The sequence below is a fragment of the Caenorhabditis briggsae genome (assembly GCF_000004555.2).
Source record: "Caenorhabditis briggsae complete genome, chrII, whole genome shotgun sequence".
NCBI classification, from domain to species: domain Eukaryota; kingdom Metazoa; phylum Nematoda; class Chromadorea; order Rhabditida; family Rhabditidae; genus Caenorhabditis; species Caenorhabditis briggsae.
In genome coordinates, this window is record NC_013486.2 from 4,673,869 (window position 1) to 4,700,432 (window position 26,564).

Consider the following 26,564-nt stretch of genomic DNA (forward strand, 5'->3'; position numbering starts at 1 on the left):
TCTCAAAATAACACCTCCTTTTTTTCTTCGTTTTTTCTTCTATTGTTCGGAAAATTCAACCGGTTATGAGGTGTTCTTTTTTTGGGAATTTATTGCTGAATCTCTTTTGTTTACTAATTTATTCAACCAGTTTTCCTTGATTTCACACAAATTACTCTGGGTGAAAAGTCAAGTGGAGGTCAATTATTTAGTTATTTTTTTAATTCTTGAACTGACTTTTTATTCTAGAAAATTCGTTCATGTGAAATTCTCTGATTTTTTAACATTAGATTTTTTGGAAAACATGTTTTTTTTTGGAAACTGAAATGTTTCAGTTTTCGGATTCTAGGTTTTGGAATTTTCAGAATTTCTGATCTTTATACTTTGGTGATTTCGAGAAATTCGAATATTGCTGAATGATCGATTTGGGAACTTTTGGAAGTATTTTCATTTACATTCGGAATTACTATTTTGGAATTTCTGAACGTTGTGTTTTTTTAAACCGTCTGAATCTCATTACCCAAGAATCTCAGAATTTCGCAGTTTCAGAATCTCATGGCATCTTAGAGTCCTAAAATATGATAATTTCAGAATCTGAAATTCTGAATCATGATATTTCAGATTTTCAGAAACTCGATCTATGGATCTCAGAATCTCGGAATCTCAGAATCTCAAAATTTCTAAGTCTCATAATCTTAGAATCTCAAAATCTTAGAATCTCAGAATCTCAAAATCTCAGAACCTCAGAATCTCAGAATCTCAGAATCTCAGAATCTCAGAATCTCGGAATCTCAGAATCTCAGAATTTCAAAGTCTCATAATCTTAGAATCTCAGAATCTCAGAATCTCAGAATCTCAGAATCTCAGAATCTCAGAATCTCAGAATCTCAGAATCTCAGAATCTCAGAATCTCAGAATCTCAGAATATCAGAATCTCAGAATCTCAGAATCTCAGAATCTCAGAATCTCAGAATCTCAGAATCTCAGAATCTCAGAATCTCAGAATCTCAGAATCTCAGAATCTCAGAATCTCAGAATCTCAGAATCTCAGAATCTCAGAATCTCAGAATCTCAGAATCTCAGAATCTCAGAATCTCAGAATCTCAGAATCTCAGAATCTCAGAATCTCTTTTCGATCCTTCTAAATTTCCAGCTTCTTCTAGAAAGAAACTTTTCCTGAAACCCCTTCGCTCCCCATTTTTCCATCCTTTTCATTCTGTCTGTCTTCTCATCAAGTGACACATTGCCATTCAACGGGACACCCCTTCTTACTGTGTCTATTATTCCGTAGAAGAGGAGGTTTATGTGTTGTGGTGGTCAAAGTGATGGAACTGTGAATAGTCTATGTCCTCCTCTTTTGAATGAAAAGAGGATGAAGGACAAGTGTTGCTAACGGGAAGATTTTTTGAGATTCGATTGGATTTTTAATGCAAATTTTTGAGATTCATATGTATAACAGATTTATGATCATCGTCTTTTCGCTTTTTTTTCGAAATCTTTGACTTTTGAAAATTCAAGAAAGAGATTCTCTAGACGCATAAGATTGCTACTTCCTGGCTAGCCATAGAATTTTTATTAAGTTATGAAATCTGAATTCTAAGATTCTGAAATTCTGAGATTCTGAAATTCTGAAATTCTGAGATTCTGAAATTCTGAGTTTCTGAGATTCTGAGATTCTGAGGTTCTGAGATTCTGAGATTCTTCTAACACTAAATTTAAAAAACCCCCCCCCCCCAATTTCATCTTTTCCTGAATTCTTGGTTTAAAAAAATTCTGAGTTTCTGAGATTCTGAGATTCTGATATTCTGAGATTCTGAGATACTGAGATTCCGAGATTCCGAGATTCTGAGATTCTGAGATACTGAGATTCCGAGATTCCGAGATTCTGAGATTCTGAGATTTTGAGATTCTTCTAACACTAAATATAAAAAAACCCCAATTTCATCTTTTCCTGAATTCTTGGTTTAAAAAAATTTTTCAAAACTCTTCATTAGATCCCCCATTATCAATTTATTCTTCATAACCAAACTACCGTAACCTCCTCCTCCTCCAATCCTTATCATATGAATAATAACATATCCATAGATGATAAAACCATCCTTCAGAAAAACCAATAAAAAGAGAACACATGTTTTTCTTTTCCATCTTTTTTCTGTATTCAGAATGGTCACACATAATAAAAAAGCCTATTTTCCACTTGACTGATAAACACTTTTCCCTTTCCTTTTTGGGCTATTATCCCTCTTTTTTCTATAGTTTCTATATCGGATATTCATGAACTTTTCGCAAAAACCGTACAGCTTATTAACTGGTTTTTGCTGATATTTTATTGGGAGAAAACCCCGGAACATTTGCTTGTTTGCCTGATGTAGTTTTGGCTAAAAATACACCATATTTTGACTTTCTCTGTGGGATACAGTCTATTTTTGAAGTACCAAAAACTATTTCAAAAACTTTCCATAGATCTGAAAATTTTAAATGTATTACACAAGAAAAGTGCTTCATTTTTGTAATTGGCAGCCTTGTTGTAGATTTTTCAGTTTTTGAGATATGCGCCTTTAAAAGTAGTGACGCTTAAAGTGCAAGAAAAAAGAAGATTACATTAAAACCTGTATTAGAAGGGCCCTTCTATTGTTCCAAGGTACCACCGGAGGGCCCTTCTATTACAGGGGCCCTTCTAATGAATGGGGCGTTCCTATTTTTCCGGCCAGTTTTTCCCGAAGTTTCGCATCGAAAAATTCGACAAAGTTCCGTTCTTAATTTATGAAAATCTGCCAATTTCACAAAAATTTGGCAAGATTTTCATCGAAAAATAGAGTTTCAACAAATTTCTATTAAAATGTGGAGTTCCCGGAATATTTTCCACTGGAAAAGTACGGAAATTTTCTGATTTCAAAACATATTTTGTAGGGAGGGCATTTTTCACAGAGGGCCCTTCTATTACGGGGGCCCTTCTATTACAGGGGGGCCCTTCTATTTTTCCAAACCCCTCTCGGAGGGAACTCCTATTACAGGGCCCTTCTATTAAAGGCGGCCTTCTAATACAGGTTTTTCTGTATATAGTATTTTAAAGGCGCACATCTGAAAAACTGAGAAAGCTACAAAAAAGTTGTATATCACAAAAGTAGAGCTTTAATTTTGCTTGGTACACTCTGAGATTTTCATACAAATCTGAAAATTGTGTACTTGTTTTGTAATTCTCTAGAAATGACAGTTTTCCACTAAAAATTTTGTTTGGGACTTTTTTTTTGAAAACTTTTATATTGAAGCTTTTCCTTTTCATCATGCATCTTTTATGTTTTTCAAACTCTGGATCAGAACAATTTTTTAGATTCCAAAATTCGTTTTAAAATGAAAATTCTAATTTTGAAATTTTATTTTCAATTTTTTAGAGATTTACAGATTCCCTGATATTTAGATTCCCAGATTCTTAGTTTATGAAATTCCGAGACTTTGAAAATTCGAGAATCCAAATTTCTTAGAATCTGAAAATCTGAAATGCCGATATTCGGAGATTCTCAGGTTCTAAGATTCTCATGGCCTTTTTTTGTCGATTTTCCTGTTCCGATGGTTTTCTCTTCTTTACACACTAATTTTCCCTTTTTTTTCCACTCGAGATTCTTAGAAAGCAAATATTGATTTATCCAGAATATCTCAAAATCTCAGGATCATTGAATTTCAGAATCTCAGAATTTCAAAAAACGTTGAAATTATGAAAAAGGTTCTCACAATCAGAATGAACTTCTGCATGTAATTCTATCAATCCAGATTTCTTTTTTTCCCAGGTCCCCCTGGCTTTCCATCAGTCTGTGTATCCAGATGTCCATATAGTTTTTTTTTGCAAAAAAAGGAGATCCAAACCGGTTGAAAAAGACGAACAAACTCTAGTTTTTTGTTTGTGTCCTTAGCTTTTTTTCCATCAAAAACGTTTTCTCCATTCTCTCCCTCATTTGAACTGTCTCCTCTCCTTTTTTCTCTCTATTAATCTGAATCCTTCTCCTTCTCCATTTCCCGTTTTTCCACACTTTTCCAGCCTAATGATGACCGTAAAACATACGAAAGAGGTGGGGGGTTTTGGAAACTACAACTAGTTACTTTTGGGCAAAGAAAATTGGAGATTTGGCGCCGTGGGGAAAAAGTACTGGATTTGGAGATTTAGATGTCGTAAAAAATCTGAAGTCATAAAAATTGTACGATTTTTAACTCATAAATTTTTAACTCATAAGCAATTCGGAGACTTTGAGAGTTTCTAAATTTTGGAAATTACTTGAATTTTAATTGTTTAGTTTCTGAACATTAGTGATTTTTTGCAAATTTTCAAATTTTTTTTGGGTTTTATGTGTTTCAGATATCTTGGCAAAATTCAGAAATTCAGATTTTGTGGATTTTCATGCATTTTCAAGATTTTTGGTCTTTGGGTTTTTTTGATTTTAGGATTTTCTAGATTTTAAACTTTCGAAACTTTTGAAATTCCAAGGATTCAAAAATGCCATGGAGTTTCGGGAAGTCGCGAATTTTTTTAAAAATTAAGATTCTTAAAAAACTGAGATTCTGAGATTCTGAGATTCTGAGATTCTGAGTTTCTGAGATTTTAAGATTTTGAGATTCTAAGATTCTGAGATTCTGAGATTTTGAGATTCTGAGATTCTGAGATTCTGAGATTCTGAGATTCTGAGATTCTGAGATTCAGAAATTCCGAAATTCTGAAATTCTGAAATTCTGAAGTTCAGAAATCCAAAAATTTAGAAATCCAGAAATTCAGATATCTAGAAATTCTGAAATTCTAAAATACTGAAATTCCAAAATTCAAAAATTCCATGAAATTCGGAAATTCCAGAATCTTAGAACTTGAAAATCTCAAAGTGCTAAAATTTATTGAAAACTAAATTTAAGAAATTTTGAAACTTGTTTACACAAAGTGTCTTCTAGAAATTCCACTACTGTTGTTCCTAATCGTAAAAACTTATTTCTCAAAAATGCGAAAATATTTTCGTTTTTCCTGTCACATGTTTTTTGGAACCGCCGCTCATAATTGAACCTAATTTATCCAAAAAACCCCCATCAGTTTTCTTTAAAAAAAAGAAGAAAAAAATGAACTTCCGGCGGCGAAAAGGGAAATTTTCCGTTTCATCTTTTTGAAATTTCTCATAATTTCTCTTATATCAAAAAGTGTCAAATTTTTGGATGACAGGTGTGGGAGAAATAAGTGAAAAATGATCATGTAATTTTGAATGGAATGGCCAACGCCTTCTTTTTTTTGGAAATATGATGATGTGATAAATAAGTTTGAGGGTATTTAAAGGGGACAAGAGTACGAAATTTTGCGGAATGACTACCGTAATCCATAATATTGGCTAGCTCAGCCTTCAATTCGGGATTTTTTTTTATTTTCCTGCCTTGCAATTGAATTTTTAGAGCTCTAAAATGGTTGGAAAATGTAAAAAACTGTTAAAACATTTTGGAAACTTAGAACCTGAGACTCTTAATATGCTGGAATTTCAGATTGTACGGTTTTTTGACGCACTACTTCTCGAATTTCATATTTTTGATATTTAACTTTTAATATTTTGAAAATTCTCAAACCAGTGATGGGAGGAATTTCCGTTTCCGTTTCCGCGGAAAAAAAATTTACGATTCCGTTTCCGTAAAAGTGAAATTTTATTTCCGTTCTCGTTTTCTGTAAAAACCGCTATTTTTTTTCAGCGGAAACGGAAAAAATGTATAAAACAACGAAAACATCAAACTGAAACTGGCTTGAAAAAAAGCATGGGAATATAGTCTTTAAACGTTAAAAAGTGTAAATTTTTATGTTTGAAGGGAAAAAAATCCTGAAAAATAGACGAAAAATAGGAATTCCCGTTTCCGTTTCCGTTCTAGTTTTCCGTTTCCCGTTTTCCGCCCGATTTTTGAAGATTTTTTCCCTTTCCGTTTCCGCTGAAAAAAAATTAACGATTCCGTTTCCGTTTCCGTTTTCCGTTTTTCGGAAAAATGCGCTTTCTTCCATCACTGTCTCAAACCACGGGTTTTAAAGATTCTGAAGTTCTTGGATTTTCAGAAGAAACCGCAAGACTTTTTTCCTCGGAATCTTAGAATGCTAGATTCTAAAAATTTCAAAACTTCCATGTTTTATATTTCGAAATTTAGAAACGATATTTCAGAATTACTGTAAATGTCTTTTTTAATTCCTAAAACTTTCAACCACCAATGGTTATGATGGTCCACCATGAAAGAGCCCTTTCTGTAAAAGGGGCATTTAACTTTGAGCCAATTTTTTAGTTTTGTAAAAGATATCAAAAATGTGTCAACTAATAAGATATTGGTGATATTGTGGTAAACAATTTATCAGTTGACCACTTTTTGATATCTTTTTCAGGAACCGAGATATATTAATTTGAAGGTGACTGATAGAGAACACTTCCTGTAATTAAAGGACCTCTTAACTTTGAGCCAATTTTTCTGGGTTTCTCTGAGAGATATCAAAAAGTGGTCCACTGATAAAGTGTTTACCATCAAAAACATTTTATCAGTTGACTAGTTCACTATATCATTTACAGGAATCGAGATAAATTAGCTCAAAGTTGACTGGCACTTGTGATGAAAGGGTCTTTTAACGTTGAGCTCAATCATCTTAATTTCTCTGAAAGATATAAAAAATTAGTCAACTAATAAAATGTTTATCAAAAAATCAAAATTATTTTATCAGTTTATCACTTTTTGATATCATTTATAGGAGCCAAAATAAATCGGCACAAAGTTTACAAGGCCATCTTTTACAGGTATTACGGTGTCCGGATAATTACCGAACCCTTAATTACCTTTCATTTGTGTAATCAATTAACTTTCACCAAAAACTGTTTGCTTTATCCACTAAATCCAGCTGATTCTCATTATAATCACTCTCTCTCTCCCTTCCTCCGTATTTTCCCTTTTTGTTCATCCATTTCTCACATTTAGTTTTCATTTCGTTTCGCCTAATTTGGTTGCGTAATCTCTCCTTCTTCTTTTCCATCTCTTTCTTCCCTATTCCATATACTTTTTGAGTTCAAGTTTTACCCCATAAACTGTCCTTTCTCTCTCTTCCACGTACTTTCCGTCTCATTAGTGCCACCACCACCTTTTGGCTGTTTCTGATGGCTGATGGGAAATTGGACAAAAAGTGGTGTGGCCATTTTAGAATACACTTTTCTCGCACGAATTTTTGTCACTTTTTTCTATTTTTATTACTTAGGAGAATTCCGAAAACTCCGATCAAAAAGTATTAGCAATGTAAAAGATCACATTACTGGTGATTTTTAAAATACCGTAAACTCTCTAATATAATGATACCCCCTCCCTCAACTGTCGAACTCAAGAAAATTTATCTCACTTCCTGTAAAAGATATCAAAAAGCGGTCAACTGATAAAATGTTTATCATAATTTCTAAATTTTTTTTTAGTTGACCACTTTTTGATATCTTTTATACGAACCGAGATAATTGAGTTCAAACCTGACTGTGTGGGAGCCCTTCTATTAGAGGTTCCACGGAAATTCTCGCAATTCAAAATATTACGGTAGTTTTCAGTGTTTTTTTTTTTGAATTGTGATTATTGTTCTTTTTTTAGTTTACATGATTTTTATATTCTGAAGTTCCACTGGGAAAATCGGAGAAACAGAAATTGAGGATTTTCGAAATTTGGATTATTTCAAATTTTTAAAAATTTCGAAGTTCTGATAATTGAAAAATTAAAAAACAACTAAAATTCTGAAACTCCGATTTTCCAAATTTTGAAATGTTTCAAAAATCCCGATTTTTGAAAATTCCGCATTCCGATTCTCAGGTTCTGAACTTCACTAAATTTAAGACAGTCAAACTTCTGAGATACCAAGAGTTCAATAACACTCTAAATAAAAAACTAAAATCTTAAAGTTCTAGGAATCTAAAAATTCTAGGAACCCTTAGAATAGTTCAAAAACTAAGACTTTACCAAACTCTTTATATCCTCCGCCTCTTCCCCCTTCTCTCTCTCTACCCATTTGTCCATATTTCCCCACTTCCAGATGTCCTGTTCCGTGTTTCTCCTCCTGATGGCCATCATCACTCCATCAGTGATCTCCAGTGTTCTTTTGACCTACCCACAAGCTAGATTTCCTCCTCTCGACTATCTTCCTGATGACCTCACAATGCCACCATGTGGAGTGCCAAAACCTACAAAACGTAAGAATCTCAGATTACTGAAAATCCGAAGTTTCAAAAACGAAAAAAATTCAGCGTTCTACACCACATTTCATATTGGAGAGTCGTATAACGTCTCATGGATTACACCATCTTCTTCAAATGTGAGTTGCAGACATCTGGACGAACAGGAAACCAATCCATAGCGAAAAGAGTCAACTTTAGAGCCCTACAAAAGTATTCCAGAATTTTCCGATTTGTCTGAAAATCTCAGAATGGGCTAAACAAAAACAGAGCTTTAATTTTGCAGTTGTCAAATTTTTTGGTTTTTGAGATATGCGCCTTTAAATATGGTGAAGCTTACTAGCCGCTGCAGTGCAAGAGAGAATGAGGAGAGGACCATACGGTATTTTAAAGGCGCATATCTCAAAAACTGAAATAGCTACAAAAAAGTTGTCAATTACAAAACTGAAGCTCTACTTTTGTTTAATACTCTAAAATTTTCAGACTTATCGAAAATTGAGAACTACTTTTGTAGGCCTTCAAAGTTGACTATTTTTCAAACTACAGTAATCAACACACGCTTCATTCTGAAGTTAGATGATAGTTCAAAAATAGAAAATCCAGAAAGCGAGAAGTTTAAAACTTCAGTAAAAAGTGTCCAAAAGTTAAAAAAATTCCCTAAAAAGTTTTCCAGAGCACCTACCGTATCCGCCTCGTGGATTCTGATGGTCTTACTGTTGAGCAACTACCCGGAGTGATCACCGAGATGGAAACTTTCCAGAATATAAAACTGCGAAGCCCTTGTGAGCAGTGTATGTTGCTCATTGAGCAAGTCATGCAGAACGGAAAAGTTTTTCGATCATGTGCAGATGTTAATGTTGTTAGGGCAAGTGGTAAGTCATTGTTGGGGTACTGTAAGATGTGCCCAAGTTTTTGGAGCTCAACGTAGCTAAGCGAGAAGCCCAAAGTTTCAAAATCTCCATCTCTAAAAATCGAATTCTTCCAGTCAAATCCGATGAGCAATGCAGTCAACGTGGCAGTATGATGAATTCAACATGTCAGTGTGAATCCGGTTTTACCGGCAATCAATGCCAATATTTTGCGCAATGTGAGACGAATGACGATTGTCTGAACGGTGGAATGTGTGTGGATCAGCCGGAGTCACTGATCAAGAAGCGATGTTTTTGCTCTTACGGATTCTTTGGGCAGCGGTGTGATCAGAGTAAGTGCAAAGGATGGGCAAGATATGGGCAGGTGATGGGCAAGGAACGAGTAAATAATTGGGCAAGAGTCACCCAACTTTATTCTTGCTCTGTGTCCCAAACCTCCCAAAATGGGGGACCGTAGGGGCTAAATGTTCCATTTAAGCTCACTTATCTCGGTTCATCATAAAGATATCAGAATGTGGTCAACTGATAAAATGTTAGTGATAATGTGACAAACATTTTATCAGTTGACAAATTTTAAATACCTCTTATAGAATCCGAGATAATTGAGCTCAAAGTTAAAGCAGGGCCATGTTTGAATCCTTGCCCCGTTTGCCCGATTTCAGACTTAGTTAACTGGAGACACCTGGTTCACAAAAAATCCAGTTTGACCCTTAATCTTAATGAATCAAATCCAAATTTTAATAACCAGAATTCAATTCCCAAAACGATCACTGCTTTGCCTATGATGAGCCAGTGGCTGCTGATCTTCCACTCTACGGAATGTTCAATCCACGTTGCTATCAGCGTCATGATCTATCAGCCAATGATCGAATCTATTCGAGAAGAGTCGAGAATGAAGTCGAGGTGATTCTGGATTTCGACACCCAGAATTGGTTGTCATTGGGATGGAGACCAACGGAGCTGAGTACTTCGTGTCGGCTGTTTCCAATTTTAGAAGATACGAGGGGAAGGATCAGCGAGATGGATCAGATGGCGAGGAGAGAGTTTGTAGCAAAGCCCGTGATGCCGAAGAATAATGGATTCAGTGAGTTTGGATATGTTTTCTTACTTGTTGAAAGTTTAGTTGAAAGTGGTGAATTTTAGTTTAAAAAATAAAACCCACTTTTTCTCCCTGAACTACCGTCAAGTTTGAGCGAATTTTTCTTGGCTTCCTTGCGAGATATCAGGAATTTGACAACTGATAAAATACTTTTTGATATTATGACAAACATTTTATCATTTAATCAATTTTTGTTATCTTTCACAAGAAGCGAGATAAATTGGCTCAAAGTTCAAAGCACTGTTTACTGTATTTTAGTTCTTTCTTCAATTTCTAGGGTTAAATAACTTTGAGAGTTCTGATAACCAAAAGATCAAGCACCTATTCCAGTATTTGAAGACTCTTTTTTTTTTCAAAAATTCCAATATTTTTCAGCGGAGCTCGGTCTAAAATCCTCTCTCCACCCCATGGATTGTGTTGATGTGATCATGGCTTCCGTTCGAAACGGACGCCTCTTCATTTCCGATTTTTACTCTCGTGACAGATCGACACCATTGGAAGACTATTGGTATGACGGTGAAATGAGTCTATCAGCTGCCTACGGTACACAACAAGATGGACGGTCGATTGTGATGTTTAGGAGAGAATTGAGAGGTAGGGTAGTAACTTTGGATGTCTAAAACATACTGTAGATTTTGTTAGATAAGTCTGAAAATTTTAGAGTGTACTGAACTAGAATAGAGCTTCATTTTTGCAGTTGAAAAATTTTTTGTAGCCTTTTTGGTTTTTGAGATTTTTAAAGATGGAAGCCGCTACAGTGGGAGGAGAGGAGGATACGGTATTTTAAAGGCGCACACCTCAAAAACCAAAAAAGTGACAAAAAAGTGCTAAACTACAAAATTAATCTCTGTTTTCGTTCAGTGCACTTTGAAAGTTTCAGTGTCATCCACCAAAGCCTACTGTAGTTTTTAAGCGGACCTATGCACTGTAAATAATGAAGAAATGTTCAGAATTCGAGCCGACTGATCATCCATTGGGACCAAATGAGATTCTAATCGTCTGGTCGAAAGGAGACACTCAGATGGGAAGTTCCTTCCAAGGAACGAATAGAGGAGTGGAGAAGCTGAAATTGGCTGAAACTGTGAATGTCACTTTTGAGCAACAACAGCCGAAGATTTTAGCGACTAATGAGTTGGCTTTTGGTGTTAAGAATGTTGTACATGGTGAGTGATGGAAAATTTGGTGAATTCTAGGATCTTCGGATGTTTTAATTCATAGAAAGAAGGAATGTCCAAATTTCCAAAAATACAAATTCAAAAAATACGAACTTCGGAAGTTCTGAAATTTGAAAAAAAAAATGAACAATTCAGAAATTCAGAAATTCAGAAATTCAGAAATTCAGAAATTCAGAAATTCAGAAGTTCAGAAATTCAGAAATTCAGAAGTCCAGAAATTCAGAAATTCAGAAATTCAAAAATGCAGAAGTTCAGTAATTCCGAAATTCAGAAATTCAGAAATTCAGAAGTTCAGAAATTCAGAAGTTCAGAAATTCAGAAATTCAGAAATTCAGAAATTCGGAAATTCAGAAATTCGATAATTCGGGATTTCAGAATCCTGAATTTTCGGAAGTTTTGAACATTCTGAAAAAACAAAAATTTCCAAAAAATCGAAAATTTTTAAAATTCAGGAATTCTCAGAAAATCTTGAGATTCAGAAACGAAAAATTAAAAATTCGGAACTTCTGAAATTTAAAATTTTGCTAATTCAGGAATTCCAGAAATCACAAAAACTAAAAAATCTGAATTTCAAATTTTCCAAAAAAATCTCAAAAAAGCTATTTCTCAGACCGCCTGGAACCAATGACCGTCGTCTCCACCCCCACCACCCATCAACCACCATCAGAAACCTCCAAAATGCATCAAATTCCAACACCAGAACCGCCCCCAAAAACGTCTTCTGAATCTCCACCTACCTCGACGGAACCTGAAAATTCTGGAATTCAAACTTTCAAGTTTTCCACAATTCTGGCTCTTCTAATTGCTATTTTCTATTAATTCCTACGTTCTATTACAATTGATTCTTCCACTCCAGCCCCCAAAATTGATACCGGTACTTTTAATCATTGTGTATACATATTTTAATAGCTATTCAGTCAAAAATAGAATCAACAATTTTATAAAAAAAAGAACAAATAAATAAATAAATTCTTATATTATCTAGTGATAAGATTCTAAAATCTACAGAAAAAAAAAATCAAAAATCTAGTATTAATTATTTATGGCTCCAAACTTTGACGTCCGCCTTCGGCAGCATTTGTTTTTTATGTTTTATCAAATCGGCCGCCCGTTCCGCCATCATTATCACTGGAGCATTCAGATTTCCACTGACGATTGATGGCATTACACTCGCATCTACGATCTGAAAATTGCGGATTACGGTAGAAAGATTTTTGCGTCTTATCAGGTCATTTTGCAGATTCAGAAAATGATTACTGTAGAATGATGGAGAAGATTTTGAACAGGGGATTACTGTAGAAAATACCGTAGCGTTTAGAAATTCTAGACTTCCTTCCATCATTAGATTTTGAGGATTACTGTGGAAATGATACTGTAGGAAAAAGGTACAGAAAAAAAGTTTCGATTTAGAACGGATTACTGTAGGAAGTCTTAAATTCATCTCGGCTCCTAAATTTTTGAAACGTGGGAGGGATACTGTAGATTTTTAAAGTAACAGAGAAGATTACGGTAGAAATTATATAACTTTCCAGTGATTATGTCTTGGATTACTGTAGTTTTGAGAAAATGAAACTTAGACTCTAGAAAAATTGGATTACTGTAGCTTCAAAAAATAGAGGAGATTATAGTCGATATTTATATAATTTTTGGTGGAAATGTTCTGGATTACTGTACTTGTGATAATGAAACTCCAGAATACCGTAAAATCAAACAGGATTACTGTAGATCCATAAAAATAGAGGGGATTACTGTAGAAATTTCATTGGTAAGCTGAAAAATAAAAAATTACTGTAGCTTCGAAAAACAGAGGGGATTACTGTAGAATTTTGTTTATTGCAGATGAAAAATAGAAGATTACGATAGTTTTGAAAATAGAGCTAAAATATTAGAAAAATTGGATTACTGTAGCTTTATAAAATAGAGGAGGCTACTGTAGAAGTGTTAGAATTTTCTATGGAAATTTTTCGGGATACTGTAATTTTGAAAGTGGAACGGAAACTGTAGGACAATAGGATTACTGTACACTTGAAGGAAATGGACAGATTACTGTAGAATTTTGATTAGTGAAGATGAAAAATAGAAGATTACGGTAGTTTTGAAAATATAGCTAAAAATGTCGGAAAGTATAGATTACTGTAGATTTGAAAAATAGAGGGGATTACTGTAGAATGTTCATTGGCGAGATTTGAGAAATGAAAAATTACGGTATTTTTAAAAAAGAAAAGTTAAAGTTTTGAATATCTGAAATTCAAGAATTCAGGATTCTCAGAATCTGTAATTCCAGAATTCTAAGTTTTTGAGATTCTTTTCTATGATTTTTGAATTCCAAAACTAGCAATTCGAAAATTTTGACTTTAAAAAATCGTTGGATTTTTGGATTTTTCTGAATTTTTGAATTTTCTGAAATCTAGATTTTCAGTTTAGTTTTTCGACTGGATTTCCAGAACCTCCTTTTTTTAAACTCTGGATTTTCAGAGATCTAAATCCCTCACTTTCAAATTCTCGGTCCCATGCACTCCCATCGTTTTCGGATCCACCACCGCCATTCGATCATTCTCATTTCCCATTTTACAAGTGCACGATGGATGATAAGCCGATGCGGCCTTCGCCTTTACGAATTTATCAATATCCGCATCCGATTGACAATTGTCTCCCGGTGCCAACTCTCGTCCACGGAATTCATCGAAGGCTGGCGAGGCGAAGAGCTCTCGAGAGAGTCGAATACATTTTCGGAATTCCCGCCAATCCGCGTCTTCATCCATGTAGTTTGGATTGATGATTGGAGCACGACGGGGATCCTTTGCTTGTAGCATTATGTATCCTTTGGATTTCGATCTCATTGGGCCGACGTGCACCTGGAAAATTTTGGGATATTGAAGCTGACAAATAATGGTGTTTTGAATTTTTTGGAAATTCTGAATTTTCGATTTTTGGAGATTTGGAGGTTCTGAAATCCAGAGATTCTTAAATTCTTAGATTCTGAGAATCCGCAATTTTTGAAATTCTGAGTTTCTGAAATTTAGGGATTCAGAAATTCAGCGATTTTGATTTTTGGAGATTCGGAGCTTTTGAGACTTCAAAGCTTTAAGATTCAGAGATTTTGAAATTCTATAATTCTGAGATTTCGAGATTCTAGGATACTGAAATTTTGAAATTCTAAGATTCTGGAATTCTGGATGTTCGTATATTCTTAAATTCTAGGAGTTGGAAATTTTGAGATTCTGAATCCCCGAACCTTTGAATTTCAGAATTTTCGGTGATTCTGAAGTTTTAAAATTTTGAGATTCTGAAATTCTTAAAAATCAAATTTAAAAATCTTCGATTTTTTGGGATTTTTGATTTTTCAAAAATCAAAGATCCTCGAATTTTCAGATTTCCAGATTCCAAAAATTCAAAAATGTCCAGATTTTCTAGTTCTTAGCTATCTACAGTATCTACAAAACTACCTACAAAATGATACCAAAATTTTTGAATTGTTGCTCATAATTTTCAGAAAAATCGAAAAATCCTAAACTGCAACTTTTTCTAGACTAGGCTGGCTTTCTAGTCACATTTGGAGGCCTGAAAAAGTTGCAGTTTAGAATTTTTCGATTTTTCTGAAAATTTTAAGCAAAAATTCAAAATTTTATCTCTTTTAGAAATCGAGATAATTGGGCTCTAATTTCTAGTGTATGCTGGCTTCCTATTAGACCGTGAACGGTTTACGGTATTTATTGCCCGTGGGGTACTGTACCTGATATCCATGACACTTTCCATTCGTCCTCCCATCATCATGTACTGTCGATGGTAAGAAATGGAATTGAATATCTGGATGACTGACAGTCTCATCAGATCTCGCGAATCCTCCAGTTTCCAAATGAGACGACGCACCGAGACCCGTTCGATTCGTAAACCATTCCACACCGATTTTGATCATATTATGCGGGAATCTCCATGAGCTTTTGTTGTATAAAGTCACTGGTTTCAGGGATTCTTGTTGTACATAGATCTCCAAATGATCTTGAAGATTCTGACCGACTCCTGAAAATCGGGAATGTCTGAATTCGGAATTTATTACAGGAAACCCGGAATCCGAGAGGAAACCAGTCGTTTGGAGAGGAAACCAGTCGTTTCGAAACCGCGACACTTCGAAACCGGTCATTTGGAAACTGCGACACCCGGTCGTTTCGAAACCGCGAATGACTGGTTTCAAAGTGTCGTGTTTTCGAATTGACGCGGAGCCGAATCCGAAAATCTCTGCGACTTACCAGGCAAATCAACAACCAATGGGATCTCGTGAGATCTCAAATGTTCCGCCGGTCCAACTCCACTAAGCATCAGAATTTGTGGAGTATTAATAGCGCCACCAGCCAGAATCACATCTCCTTGACAATAGATTTTTTCGCGGGAATATGAATCAATGGAGTCGGTTCCAACGAAATTTAATTTTCGGATAAATTCGATTCCAATCGCTTTGGTTTTATCGAAAAGCACTCGAGTACATGTGATTCCTGAGGAGGTGATTAGATTCGGACGATTGCGAATCGGATGGACGTACGCTTTGGAGGCGGACCATCTGAAAAAGGGAAGTTATCAATAGAGCGAGTTTTCCCACTACAACAAACCTCTCCCCATTATGAATTGTCATATCCATCGTCGAGATACCCTCCTGTCTCTCTCCATTCATATCCTCCGTAAATCCCAACGAATGCTCCTTTCCCGTTTTCAACCACGCCTTGTGTAGTGGATTCTCTGCGTCTCCTTTTTTCACAAAAAGCGGTCCATTGGATCCCCGATATGAGTCATCTGGCCCGATGGCGTGTGAATAGGTCTCTGCTTTTTTGAAATATGGAAGACAATTCGAATAGCTCCATCCGTCTGCACCCTCTTCTCTCTCCCAACGATCATAGTCGTAGGCGTGGCCACGGACATAGCACATTGCGTTTAACGTTGAGCTTCCACCCCAGACTCTGGAAGAATTTTTTGGACTTAGTGAGAATTGGAGTTTTCTAGGACGCGGCTACCAATTTAAATTTCTCAAAAAATCGCTTCAAAATCCGAAAATTCTAGAATTCTGAAACTCAAAAATGCAGAAATTCAGATATTCTAAAATTCAAAAACTCAGAAGTTCAGAAATTCGAAAAATTGAAAAGTTCAGAAATTCAAATATTCAGAAATGCGGGAATTCAAAAATACAAAAATTCAGAAAATGTAAAATTCGAAAAAAAATTTCAAAGGTTATTTTTCGATTTTTCCGGTTTTTCGTCTGGAATTTAAGTGTTCTTGACGGAAGATTACTGTAGGTTACTGTAGAAAACCAAATTTCCCTTTGTAGTCTTTTTTGCAAACACAATCACGTCAAAATGCAGACAAAAATTGTGCTTGGAAAGAAAAAAACAAAAAGAGGAAAGTGGTTTTCTACAGTAATCTACAGTAATCTTCGCGCATACCGTCCCGTCCAATTAAGGAAAAAACTCGGAAAAATCGAAAAAGAAACTACAAAAATAGCTGAAAAACCTAAAAAGGTCAAAAAATTTTGCAAAAAAAATTTCTTTTTCGAAAAATCGCCAATTTTTCAGAGTTTTCAGTTTTGGCGGGAATTCAAAAAAAATTTCGAGAACCTTCTAGAAGTTTCCAGATATAGAAAAAAATAGCTGAAAAACCGAAAAAGTTTCAAAACTTTGCAAAAATCCAAAACGGGCATTTTTCGAAGTTTTTCTTTTTTTTTTGAATTTATCGTTGATTTCTATGTGAATTTTTATATTTTTCTACGCATTTTTTATGATGTTACAGTATATATTTAGGTGCAAAAATCGCTTTAAAACCCCCTAAAACAGCTCCACAAACCTTCCTCTCGGCCAATAAAACGTTCGATTTCCCAGATTCTTCTGTGCCGTCGTATGATAGTGCCAATTATAGGTTTCCGAGCACAAATTGTACATTAAAGCGGCCGGCATATGAATCCGCCAGTCCCATTTATGATCGATTGGACCCGCTTCGATGAGCAATACTCGATTTGAGGGGTCTTCCGTTAGACGGTTCGCTGGAAATTGGGGAAAATCGGAAAAAAGAAATTTTGGTTTTTCTTTGAAATTCACAAATTCTAGATTTTAAACCCAGAATTTTTGCTGATTTTTTGCCGGATGTTCCGTTTTTTTTTAATGTTTTTGCAAAAATTCAGTGAAAATAAGTAAAATACCATTGATTTTTGATTGAAATTTTCAGATTTTCAGACTTTTTTCGCACGAATTTTTTAGCATATTTCACCCCTAAAATCTACTTTTCAGCCTGTTTTTTCTATTTTTAGCCTATTTTTAGAAGATTCTAACCAAATTTATGATTTTTGTGAACTTTTTTCGGTCTTTTTTCATGAAAAACACCTATTTTTAATTGATTTTCGACAGTCTCTATTTTTCGTTTATTTTTTGAATTTTTCTCAATTTTTAGCCCATTTTTTTAAAAAAATAATTTTCTCTAATTTTCAGATTTTTTTTTCTAAGTTTTAGCTCATTTTCAGCCAATTTTTAATTCATTCCTCCTATTTGTAAACCCATTTTTTTTCTCTAATTTTACATCATTTTTTCTCTATTTTTTGTTCATTTTTGCTTAATTTTTAGCTCATTTATTTCCGATTTTTAACTATTTTTTCTCTATTTTCAACCTAATTATCTCTATTTTTAGCTAATTTTTCTCCATTTTTAGCTCATTTTTCCTGTCTTTTTTGCATATTTTTTCTTAATTTTCAGCGCATTTTTCTCCATTTTTAACTAATTTTTCCTCTATTTTCAATTCTTTTTTTCTTATTTTTTAATGTTTTATTTGCAAATTTTTGGCCCATTTTTAGCCAAATTTTCAGCCAATTCTCACCCAAAACACATCCAGCACTTCCAGCACCAACGATAATATGCGTCGGTTTATTCTCCTGAATATCCGCCGAAAACGTGCCTTCCCGCATCGAATCTCTCCAATTGAAACATCGTTTTTGGTGATGGCGGAGAGATCTGATTTTAGCCAGATGGTGCATTTTTTGGCTTTAAAATTTCGAAGTTTTTGAGATTTTTCGTTGGAAAAAAAAGGAAAAAGCAAAGTAAAAATTGGTGAAATTCGGACATTTCGAATCGAAAATCTATAGAACCTCTATACTACTTGAGAACAAAATTGGATTAAAAAAACATAGTTTTTCATGAAAAAGGCAAAAAAGTAGAAGAAAAGGACCCTTGAAAAATAATAAGAAGCAAAAAAAGGAAAAGAAAACTACACAGGGGAATCACATAAATTGTTGTTTGTACACGAAACCGGTTGGGCAAAAAAAAAGAAAAAAAGGAGGAAATTGATAAGGGAAAAAGGCGGATAAACAATTTAAAAGGGGAGAAAAATAGAAAAAATCTCTAGGCAGTTGATGAAAAAACACAAATATTATTTCGGGTCGATGACACTTGAATGGATTTCGTTTCGACGACTTCGCCATCTAGCACCACGTACGAGCCATCGCTGAGCACTTCCAGTTTCATTGAGGACACTTCGACGCGCTGAAAATTTGGTGATTTTGCATACTTGTAACGGGCCGGGCTTCCGAAATTTGGAAAAAAGCTCGGCCCGTTACAAGTATGCATTTTTGGGAACTTGGAAACTTTAGGAGTTTCGCAAACTAGAGATTCAAGAATTTTGGTAAATCTGGGATTTTCAAAAATTCTTAAAATTTCAAAAAATGTGCGAAATCTCAAGATATCAAAGATCCAGAAAATCCGAGATTTTTTAAAGAATTAGAGATTTTATTTTATTTTATTTTTTAAAGAATCAAATACCGTCCCATCAAATTTCAGGCAAAAAACCGGAAAAATTGAAAAAGAATCTTCAAAAATAGCTGAAAATACTAAAAAAGGTCTAAAAATTTTGCAAAAATTCAAGAAAAACCAATTTTGATTTTCTCAAATCCTTTTTTCAATTCCCACTAAAATTGCAATTTTTTTCGAATTGATTTTAACACTTTTCGAGAATTGGCCTAGAATTTTCAGTTTTGGCGGGAATTCAAAAAAAAAATTTCGTGACTCTTCTAGGATCTGAAGAATCTTAGGAACGGGAAAGTGATCCTGAAATTTTGAAATTTCAAGATTCTTGAAATTCTTAGATTTCCTTTTTTTTAATTTTTAGTTTTTCAATTTCCAATTGCGTCATTTTTTCGAACTCAAATTTTTACAAAAAGCCAAAAATCCCACCTTAACAAAGGGCAAATCCAAATGAGTCTCATGCTCAATCGCCAACAAATACTTTGCAATATCCACTCGAGTACCAATATCCTTCCACAAAATGTACGATAAATGAATCCGATTATCCTCTAATTTGGCACTCGGCGCGAACGGTCCGTCGGCGGCGATATGCGATAGAGTCACTGCGTACATATTGATGAAATCGTCCTCTATCACCACTTCTTCATCGGATTCTGATTCAGATGACGTCGTGTCTTCTGAATCATGAAGTGTCCATGTTGTCTTCTGATTTTTTAGATGTTTTTCCTCGTCTTCTGAATCCGCGAACGATGGAATTGTGATGGCGGTGGAGTCGTCAATCTAGAAAGTTTTAAAGGTCGATTTCGATAAATTTGGGATGGAAAACTCGATTTTAGTGATTTATTATTTTTTTTTGACCTTTTATAGGTATTTTATAGGTATTTAGACCTTTTTTACAGAAATTTGGACCATTTTTATAGGTATTTGAACCTGTTTTATAGGTATTTGAACCTTTTTCATAGGTAATTGGTTCATTTCACCCAATTTTTCGCTGAATTTGCCCTAAATTTGTTTATTTTTAGCTTATTTTAGCCTGATTCAGCAGTCAATTTTGGGAATTTATGGCCCAATTGTAGTAATTTTACAAAAAAAAATTTGAAAAAATTATTTTTTCCTCATTTTGTCCATTTTTAAGTCAAATTTTATCGGATTTTCGATGATTTTCAGGCATTTTTAACCGATTTTTCACTGATTTTTGGACATTTTTCAAGCATATCTTGATCATTTTTGTCAATTTTTATGATTTTTGACGAATTTCAGTCATTTTCAACCGATTTTTTACGGATTTTTGAGCATTTTCTTATGATTTTTAGTAATTTTTCCTCAATTTTTCGAATATATCTCACCCTTTGCTGTGTAGTTTTATCATAAATACTGAAGACGTTCGACGATGGAGTATAACCTCTGGCCTTATATGGTCTATACGTCAGTCGGCCTTTATACGAGCGCAGATCTGGAATTTTTAGGTTTTTTCAGATTTTTTCTAAGGATTTTTGACATACTACAACTGCGAATGAAGCCCATCAGTGTGAATCGATGACCACCGAGTTTTCGCCATTTTTCACTTTCGATGTCTGGAAAAAATGAGATTTTTAGGATTGAAAAAATCTGAAAAACGGACATTTTTCTGAAATTTTCTATTTTAGAGCTTGAAAATATCGAAATTTCCAACCGAAAATCCCTGTTTATAGGCAGAAAAATCCGATTTTTTCGGTTAAAAAAAAATGTTTTTTTCAAAGATTTTTGACAGGAAATACGATTTCTAGGCTGAAATTGAAGATTTTTGAGTGATTTTTGCCATTTTTATAAAGAGTTTGAGCCAAAAAAACATTTTTTTTTTTCTATTTTTGAGCCTTTTTTCTGAAAATTTTCTTTTCCAATTTTTTTGATTTCGAAAATTTAGATTTCCTGTCCTAAAAACTATCGAAAATCTCGAATTTCCTCTCAAAAACACACCTATATCAGCCATAAGACCCCAACCGATCGACAAGAACGCCGCATAGGTGGCCGTTTCCGTTTTTACAGAATACAACGCGACGGATTCAGCTCTCGCCGTTGGTGACGTGGCAATTTCCAGCGCTCGATCCATCACCGATTTTTCGTTCATTTTTGTGCCGTATTTTGATAAAACTGAGCACAAAAGACCGTTTCCAGAACCAGAGGGAACAATTCCAATGGGTAGATTTGGGAATATTCTGAACGCATCTTCACGGCAGAGTACTCCGTTTAGGGCCTCGAAAACCAATCCATCACCGGAAAGTATCAAAATTCCGTTGAATTTTCCGAGATCTGTCTTTGTCATCAACACATTTCGCGCGTGGTTTGGACCGGCTGAAAATTTGAAAATAGCAAAAAATATTAAAAATCATTGAAAAATTGACTCACTAGTGACCACGACTTCATATCGAATAAGACTCCTATCGAGTTTCGGAGCGACTGTATGCGCAAAGGTCTCTAAACTTTTGCCCCGGCCGCTGTGTGGATTGATAAAGACCAGAAGTGAGCCTCGACATTGTTCTGAATTTGTTTTCGAATTTATTTTTTTTCTTCTCAAAAGTTTGGGAAATTTTAGACCGAACCTTCCATTTTTGAGCGAATTTTTTGTGATTTTTTGCAATTTTTAGGTGAGAGATACCTCAAGAGGTCGTTCGAAATATCGATTTATTCCGCATTACAACGGGCGGTCTTGCTGACCGATCAGCGACCAAAGTTGCTACTTAATCGTCCGATTTACCGGTTTTTCGGGTTCAAATTTTTTGTTTTTTATCTATTATTACATTTTTTCTTGAAAATTCCGCATTTTTTCAGCAGGAAATTCTGTTTTTCTTAAAAACCTTTTTTTTTTGAAAAAATAATTTCAGCTTATGGTAGAAAAACACCGAAATTCACGACAACAACGCACCGAAGGCTCCGGAAATGACGCAATAATGCACAAAATAATTTTTGAAGAGAAAAAAAATAATTTTCGGAGAAATGTGTGGTTTTTGGTTGAAATTCTTAGAATTTTTGAGAAAAAAGCTTTAAAGACTTCAATAAATAGATTAAGTCCTGGAAAAAAATATATAAATCAGTGATTTTCGATAGAAAGAAAATTGGCGAAATTAGTCGATTTTCCGGGTTGTATCAGTGTAAAAGACTGTCGGAATCATATTTTGAAATGCGAAATTTGAAAAAAAATATAAGAAAAATGTAGAAAAAATATAGAAAAGTTTTAAAGCTCAATTTTTCAAAGGAAAAAACCAAACCTTTCGGCGGCGGCTCTCTGCTCAATATCACACTCGTTAGCTGCTCATTCTGCTCTTGCTCCGATCGGCAGCAGCAGCAAATTGTGGCGCCCATTTGATTGTGACAAAAGGAGCACTTTTTCGTCGGAGAGCCCTGCATACTCCAAATTCGTGTTAGATTTCGCTTGATAGTTAGACTGAAGATGGTTAGTAGCGATGGGGTAAGACATTTTTGGTAGTTTTCATATATGGTGAATACTATTAGGAACATTGGGAACAGGGTGGTCGAGATGATGAGTTGTGAGGTAAAGGGTGCGAGAAAGTGGGCAAAATAGAGAGGGTGGCAGAGAAATAGGGAAATGTTTGCATTGTTGTATTAACATCTTGATAATTGTAGTTAAAGTAGTTAGTTTTTTTTTGCTGAAAACCCAATATTCAAAATTCCTTAAATCTATCATGATTTTGTAGAGCTCAATCAAAAATTCCGAAGAGGTTATGCGCCTTTAAAAGGTCACAAAATTTGTGTTGCTAGGCAGAGAAAAAGGACACTACACACTTTAATATTTGCTCACGGAGAGAAGGGGACAAGAAACAAATCGTTAAAAAATTGAGAAAACATTAAAAACTGAATACAAAATAAAATATAGACCACCATTCAAATCACGTGGCTAGAAATAATGCCAAAAATAAAAAAACAAAAGATAGGTTGAATTGGGAAAAAGGGCAATTAGGAGGAAGAGGAAGGGAGGACAAAAAAAAGGAGAGGAAGAAGAACCAGTCTATTGTAGACTGGGTTAATGGAAGAATACTGTGACAATTATCAGTGGGTGATAAGGAATAAATTTCATATTCAGAAATTCCACGGAAAATCGAATTCCGGGAAGAAGCATAAAGTATACTTAACAAGGTCTAGAGTGACCACCGCGCGGAGAGAGAGAGAGAGAGAGAAAAAAAAGAGCAAATATAGGGTACTTTTAAAAGGGTTGGTTAGTACTACGGGAGAGCCTTTTTGCTATTGGTCACTGTGAAAAGCAAATGTCAACAAGGAAGTGTTGTTGTTGATTTTTAATAGGTTGGAAATGAAATTTCTAGAAGATTTTTTAGAATTTCCGAACTTTGTGGGATACTTTGTGGGACGTCGAGAAAAGATATCAAAAAGTGGTCAACTGAAAAATGCTTATCAGTATATGAAATACATTTTGTCAGACGTTTTGATATATTTCACAGGAGGAGCCTTCTATTACAGAAGTTAGAGTCAATTTTTCACTATCTACAATTTTGATTTTCGAACTTTTATGGAAAAATTCCGAAAATGCTCAATTACAGAGAAATTGAGAAGTTCAAAAACTCAAATTTTAGAATTTTTGGAATTCTTACAAAATTTTTGGAATATTTGGAATTCTTAGGGTTTTTGGATTTTCTTAAATTTATAGAAATCCGGACAGTTCAAGCATTCTGAAAATACCAAAAGTTCTAAAATTTGAGTTCATTAATTTCCTGATTGTGTTTTTTTTTTCACAAATAAGTCGGGAAATAAAAATTGACTGAAAACGCCCAAAAATTAAGAAAATAAAAAAAATGCATAAAGTAAAAAAAATGCAAAAAAACTACTATTTTTAAGTTACGATAGTTGTCGCTGTGGGACCTATCGCCACGGTTTTTTATGGTAAACTTTGAACTCATATATCTCATTTCCTGTAAAATATACCAAAAAGTGGACAGCTAGCAAAACATTTATCATGTTATCAAAAACATTTTGTCTGTTGGCCACTTCTTGATATCTTTCACAGAAAGCCAGATGAATTGTTTCAAAGTTGAGGGGCTATTTCATTTGAGTGAAATAAAAATAGACAAAAGTTTAGCAAGTTTGATGTTTGAAAAACCAGCCAACATCACAAATTTGTTTTCCGGTTATTATTCTTATCAGTATCGAAAAAAGTCAGTTGACATTCTTTCTGCTTGCGAGGAGCCTTCCGTCGTACTGATCAAACTTGAGTGTCACTGAAAAAACGGAAAATTCAGAACGATTAAATTTATTTTTCTGACAAATAAAATGATTGAAAATGGGGTGATGTTTATTGTTTATTTACAGAAAAAAGGAAATTATCATTTATTGGCGTCACGTCTCATACGAATCCGACGGTTTTGAAACCAGATTTTGACCTGAAAATTAAAATCGGAAAATTTTCAGAGGAAGTTGGTCTGGGTAAAATTTGAGTCAGCATATCTCGGTTCCTGTGAAAGATATCTAAAAATGATCAACTATGAAAATGTTTTTGACATCATAATTAATATTTTCATAGTTGACCATTTTTCGATACCTTTCACAGATAGCGAGATAAATTGCCTCAAATTTGAAAGTACATTACACCAAGGATACACGGCTTTTCCAACCGCGATAATATTTTTTCTTAAAAATTCTTAAAAGTAGACAAACTTTGGAGTTTTTAAGTTTTGAGGCTATTGCTGGATACTTGTTGCCCAGTTAATATATTTTTTGGAGTACGGTACCTGACATTTTTCATACCAGCTAGCTTTTACTTCTGTCTATTTTTATTGAGAAATGATCAACTTTGGAGCTCTACAATAGTGGTTAAGAATTTTTCGATTTGTCTGAAAATTGTATATTATACTAAACAAAAATAGAGCTTCATTTTTGTAGTTGGCCACTTTTTTGTAGTTTTGGAGATATGCGCCTTTAAAAATCCTTCTCATAATCAAGTTTCTCAGTTGCACGGTAGCGGCTTCCATCTTTAAAGGCGCATATCTCAAAAACCGAAAAAGTTACGCAAAAGTTGTCATTTACAAACTTGAATTTCTATTTTTGTTTAGTAGACTTACAAATTTTTCAGTTTGACCTGACAATGTCTGATATGCTTTTTAAACATCTGTAATTGGCATATTACAACTTTTTCAACTAAAAATAAGTAGAACTGGGAATGGTCAAATTTTAAACCCAGGATTTTTTTAATTGTCTGAAAATTCAATTCCCAGGTCTACTTATTAAATATATAGCTTCTATTGTAATTGACAACTTTTTTGTAATTTTTTTGGTTATTGAGATATGTCTTTGAAATACCGTAACCTCCCCTCCTCCTTCTCTCATGCCTTGAAGCGGCTTTCATCTTTAAAGGCGCATATCTCAAAAACCAAAAAAGTTACAAAAAAGTTGTCAACTACAACATTGAAGCTCTACTTTTGTTAACTATACTCTGAAAGTTTCAGTCTGATCCAACAATGTTTAATATGTTTCGTGTGCATTCAAAGTTGATAATTTTCAACTAAAAATACTTAAAATTAGGTCGACAGCTCTCTAACTTTTAACTTTGAGCGAATTTATCTTGGTTTCTGTGAAAGATATAAAAAAGTTGTTAACTAATAAATTGTTAATCAAAGTCTCACAAACATTTTATCAGTTGACAAATTTTTGATATCTCGCATAGAAATTGAAATAATTGATCTCCAACGTAAGGTGTAAATAAATTTAAAGTGCATAACCACGAACCTGATACTCATCCAAACTCAAAATCCTTGCCAATCTCTCTCGTTCCTCACATCCAACATACTGACTCTGTGCAAAGTACATCTCCAGAAGATACAATTGCTCTACAGTAAACGTCGTACGTCTTCTAGGAATTCTGGCGGCTGGTTGTCCTGTCCGGGACATCATGGAATGTGTGAAAGACATCTATTAGGGGGGCTGCTGTTCCATATATACAAAAGACCGCCCGTTTTGTGAAATCGAAATTACGGGTTGTTGTATATACAATGATATAATACGTTCTTCGTTTTTGACATGTTTTATTAGGGAGACATGATTTAATTGGAGAATGGTGATGATACGAAAAAAAATGTGATGAAAATGGAAAAGTTAGAAATGATTTGAAAACTTCGACATCTCGTAATACGTTTGCACAAGGGATTTCAGAATTCTGGCTCACCTGGCTCTAAGGTACCCATTGACAATTTCGATTTTTTCGATTTTTTCGGTAGAAAATTGCTAACTTCAGAGTCCTAAAAAATAGTTCAAAATTTTCAGACTTGTCTGAAAATTTCAGAGTACACTAAACACAAGTCAAACTTTAATTTTGTAGTTGACAACTGTTTGGTATCTTTTTGGGTTTTGGAGATATGCGCCTTTAAAGCTTGAAGTCGATATGGTGCAAGCGAGCGGCGGGTCGGATACAGTGTTTTTAAAGACCAACATCTCCAAAACCCAAAAAGCCACATAAAAATTTTAAATTATAAAAATGTGTAAAATAAAATTTCCCACAT

General features: G+C 34.4%; 4 protein-coding genes across 4 annotated transcripts; 1 reads left to right on the forward strand and 3 right to left on the reverse strand.

The window, feature by feature from the left end:
- Window positions 1–8,017: 8,017 nt before the first annotated feature.
- CBG11119 lies at window positions 8,018–12,118 on the forward strand (the record flags this gene model as incomplete). Its single annotated transcript, XM_002646631.2, has 8 exons — window positions 8,018–8,174; window positions 8,229–8,296; window positions 8,830–9,028; window positions 9,142–9,357; window positions 9,774–10,109; window positions 10,500–10,718; window positions 11,075–11,287; window positions 11,910–12,118. The coding sequence occupies 8 exons, from the start codon at window positions 8,018–8,020 to the stop codon at window positions 12,116–12,118; spliced, it is 1,617 nt and encodes a 538-aa protein (XP_002646677.2).
- A 217-nt stretch (window positions 12,119–12,335) lies between these two features.
- Window positions 12,336–18,302, reverse strand: CBG11120 (the record flags this gene model as incomplete). The annotated part of the gene is made up of 7 exons (XM_002646632.1): window positions 12,336–12,482; window positions 13,792–14,154; window positions 15,033–15,319; window positions 15,547–15,854; window positions 15,904–16,248; window positions 17,126–17,321; window positions 18,146–18,302. The coding sequence occupies 7 exons, from the start codon at window positions 18,300–18,302 to the stop codon at window positions 12,336–12,338; spliced, it is 1,803 nt and encodes a 600-aa protein (XP_002646678.1).
- A 364-nt stretch (window positions 18,303–18,666) lies between these two features.
- On the reverse strand, window positions 18,667–22,404 carry Cbr-sphk-1 (the record flags this gene model as incomplete). Its single annotated transcript, XM_002646633.2, has 7 exons — window positions 18,667–18,807; window positions 19,495–19,845; window positions 20,412–20,518; window positions 20,568–20,639; window positions 21,022–21,396; window positions 21,451–21,582; window positions 22,311–22,404. 7 exons carry the CDS (start codon window positions 22,402–22,404, stop codon window positions 18,667–18,669), a joined length of 1,272 nt encoding a protein of 423 aa, XP_002646679.2.
- A 1,991-nt stretch (window positions 22,405–24,395) lies between these two features.
- Window positions 24,396–25,956, reverse strand: Cbr-ceh-7 (the record flags this gene model as incomplete). The annotated part of the gene is made up of 2 exons (XM_002646634.2): window positions 24,396–24,452; window positions 25,795–25,956. The coding sequence occupies 2 exons, from the start codon at window positions 25,954–25,956 to the stop codon at window positions 24,396–24,398; spliced, it is 219 nt and encodes a 72-aa protein (XP_002646680.2).
- Between the last annotated feature and the right edge of the window lie 608 nt (window positions 25,957–26,564).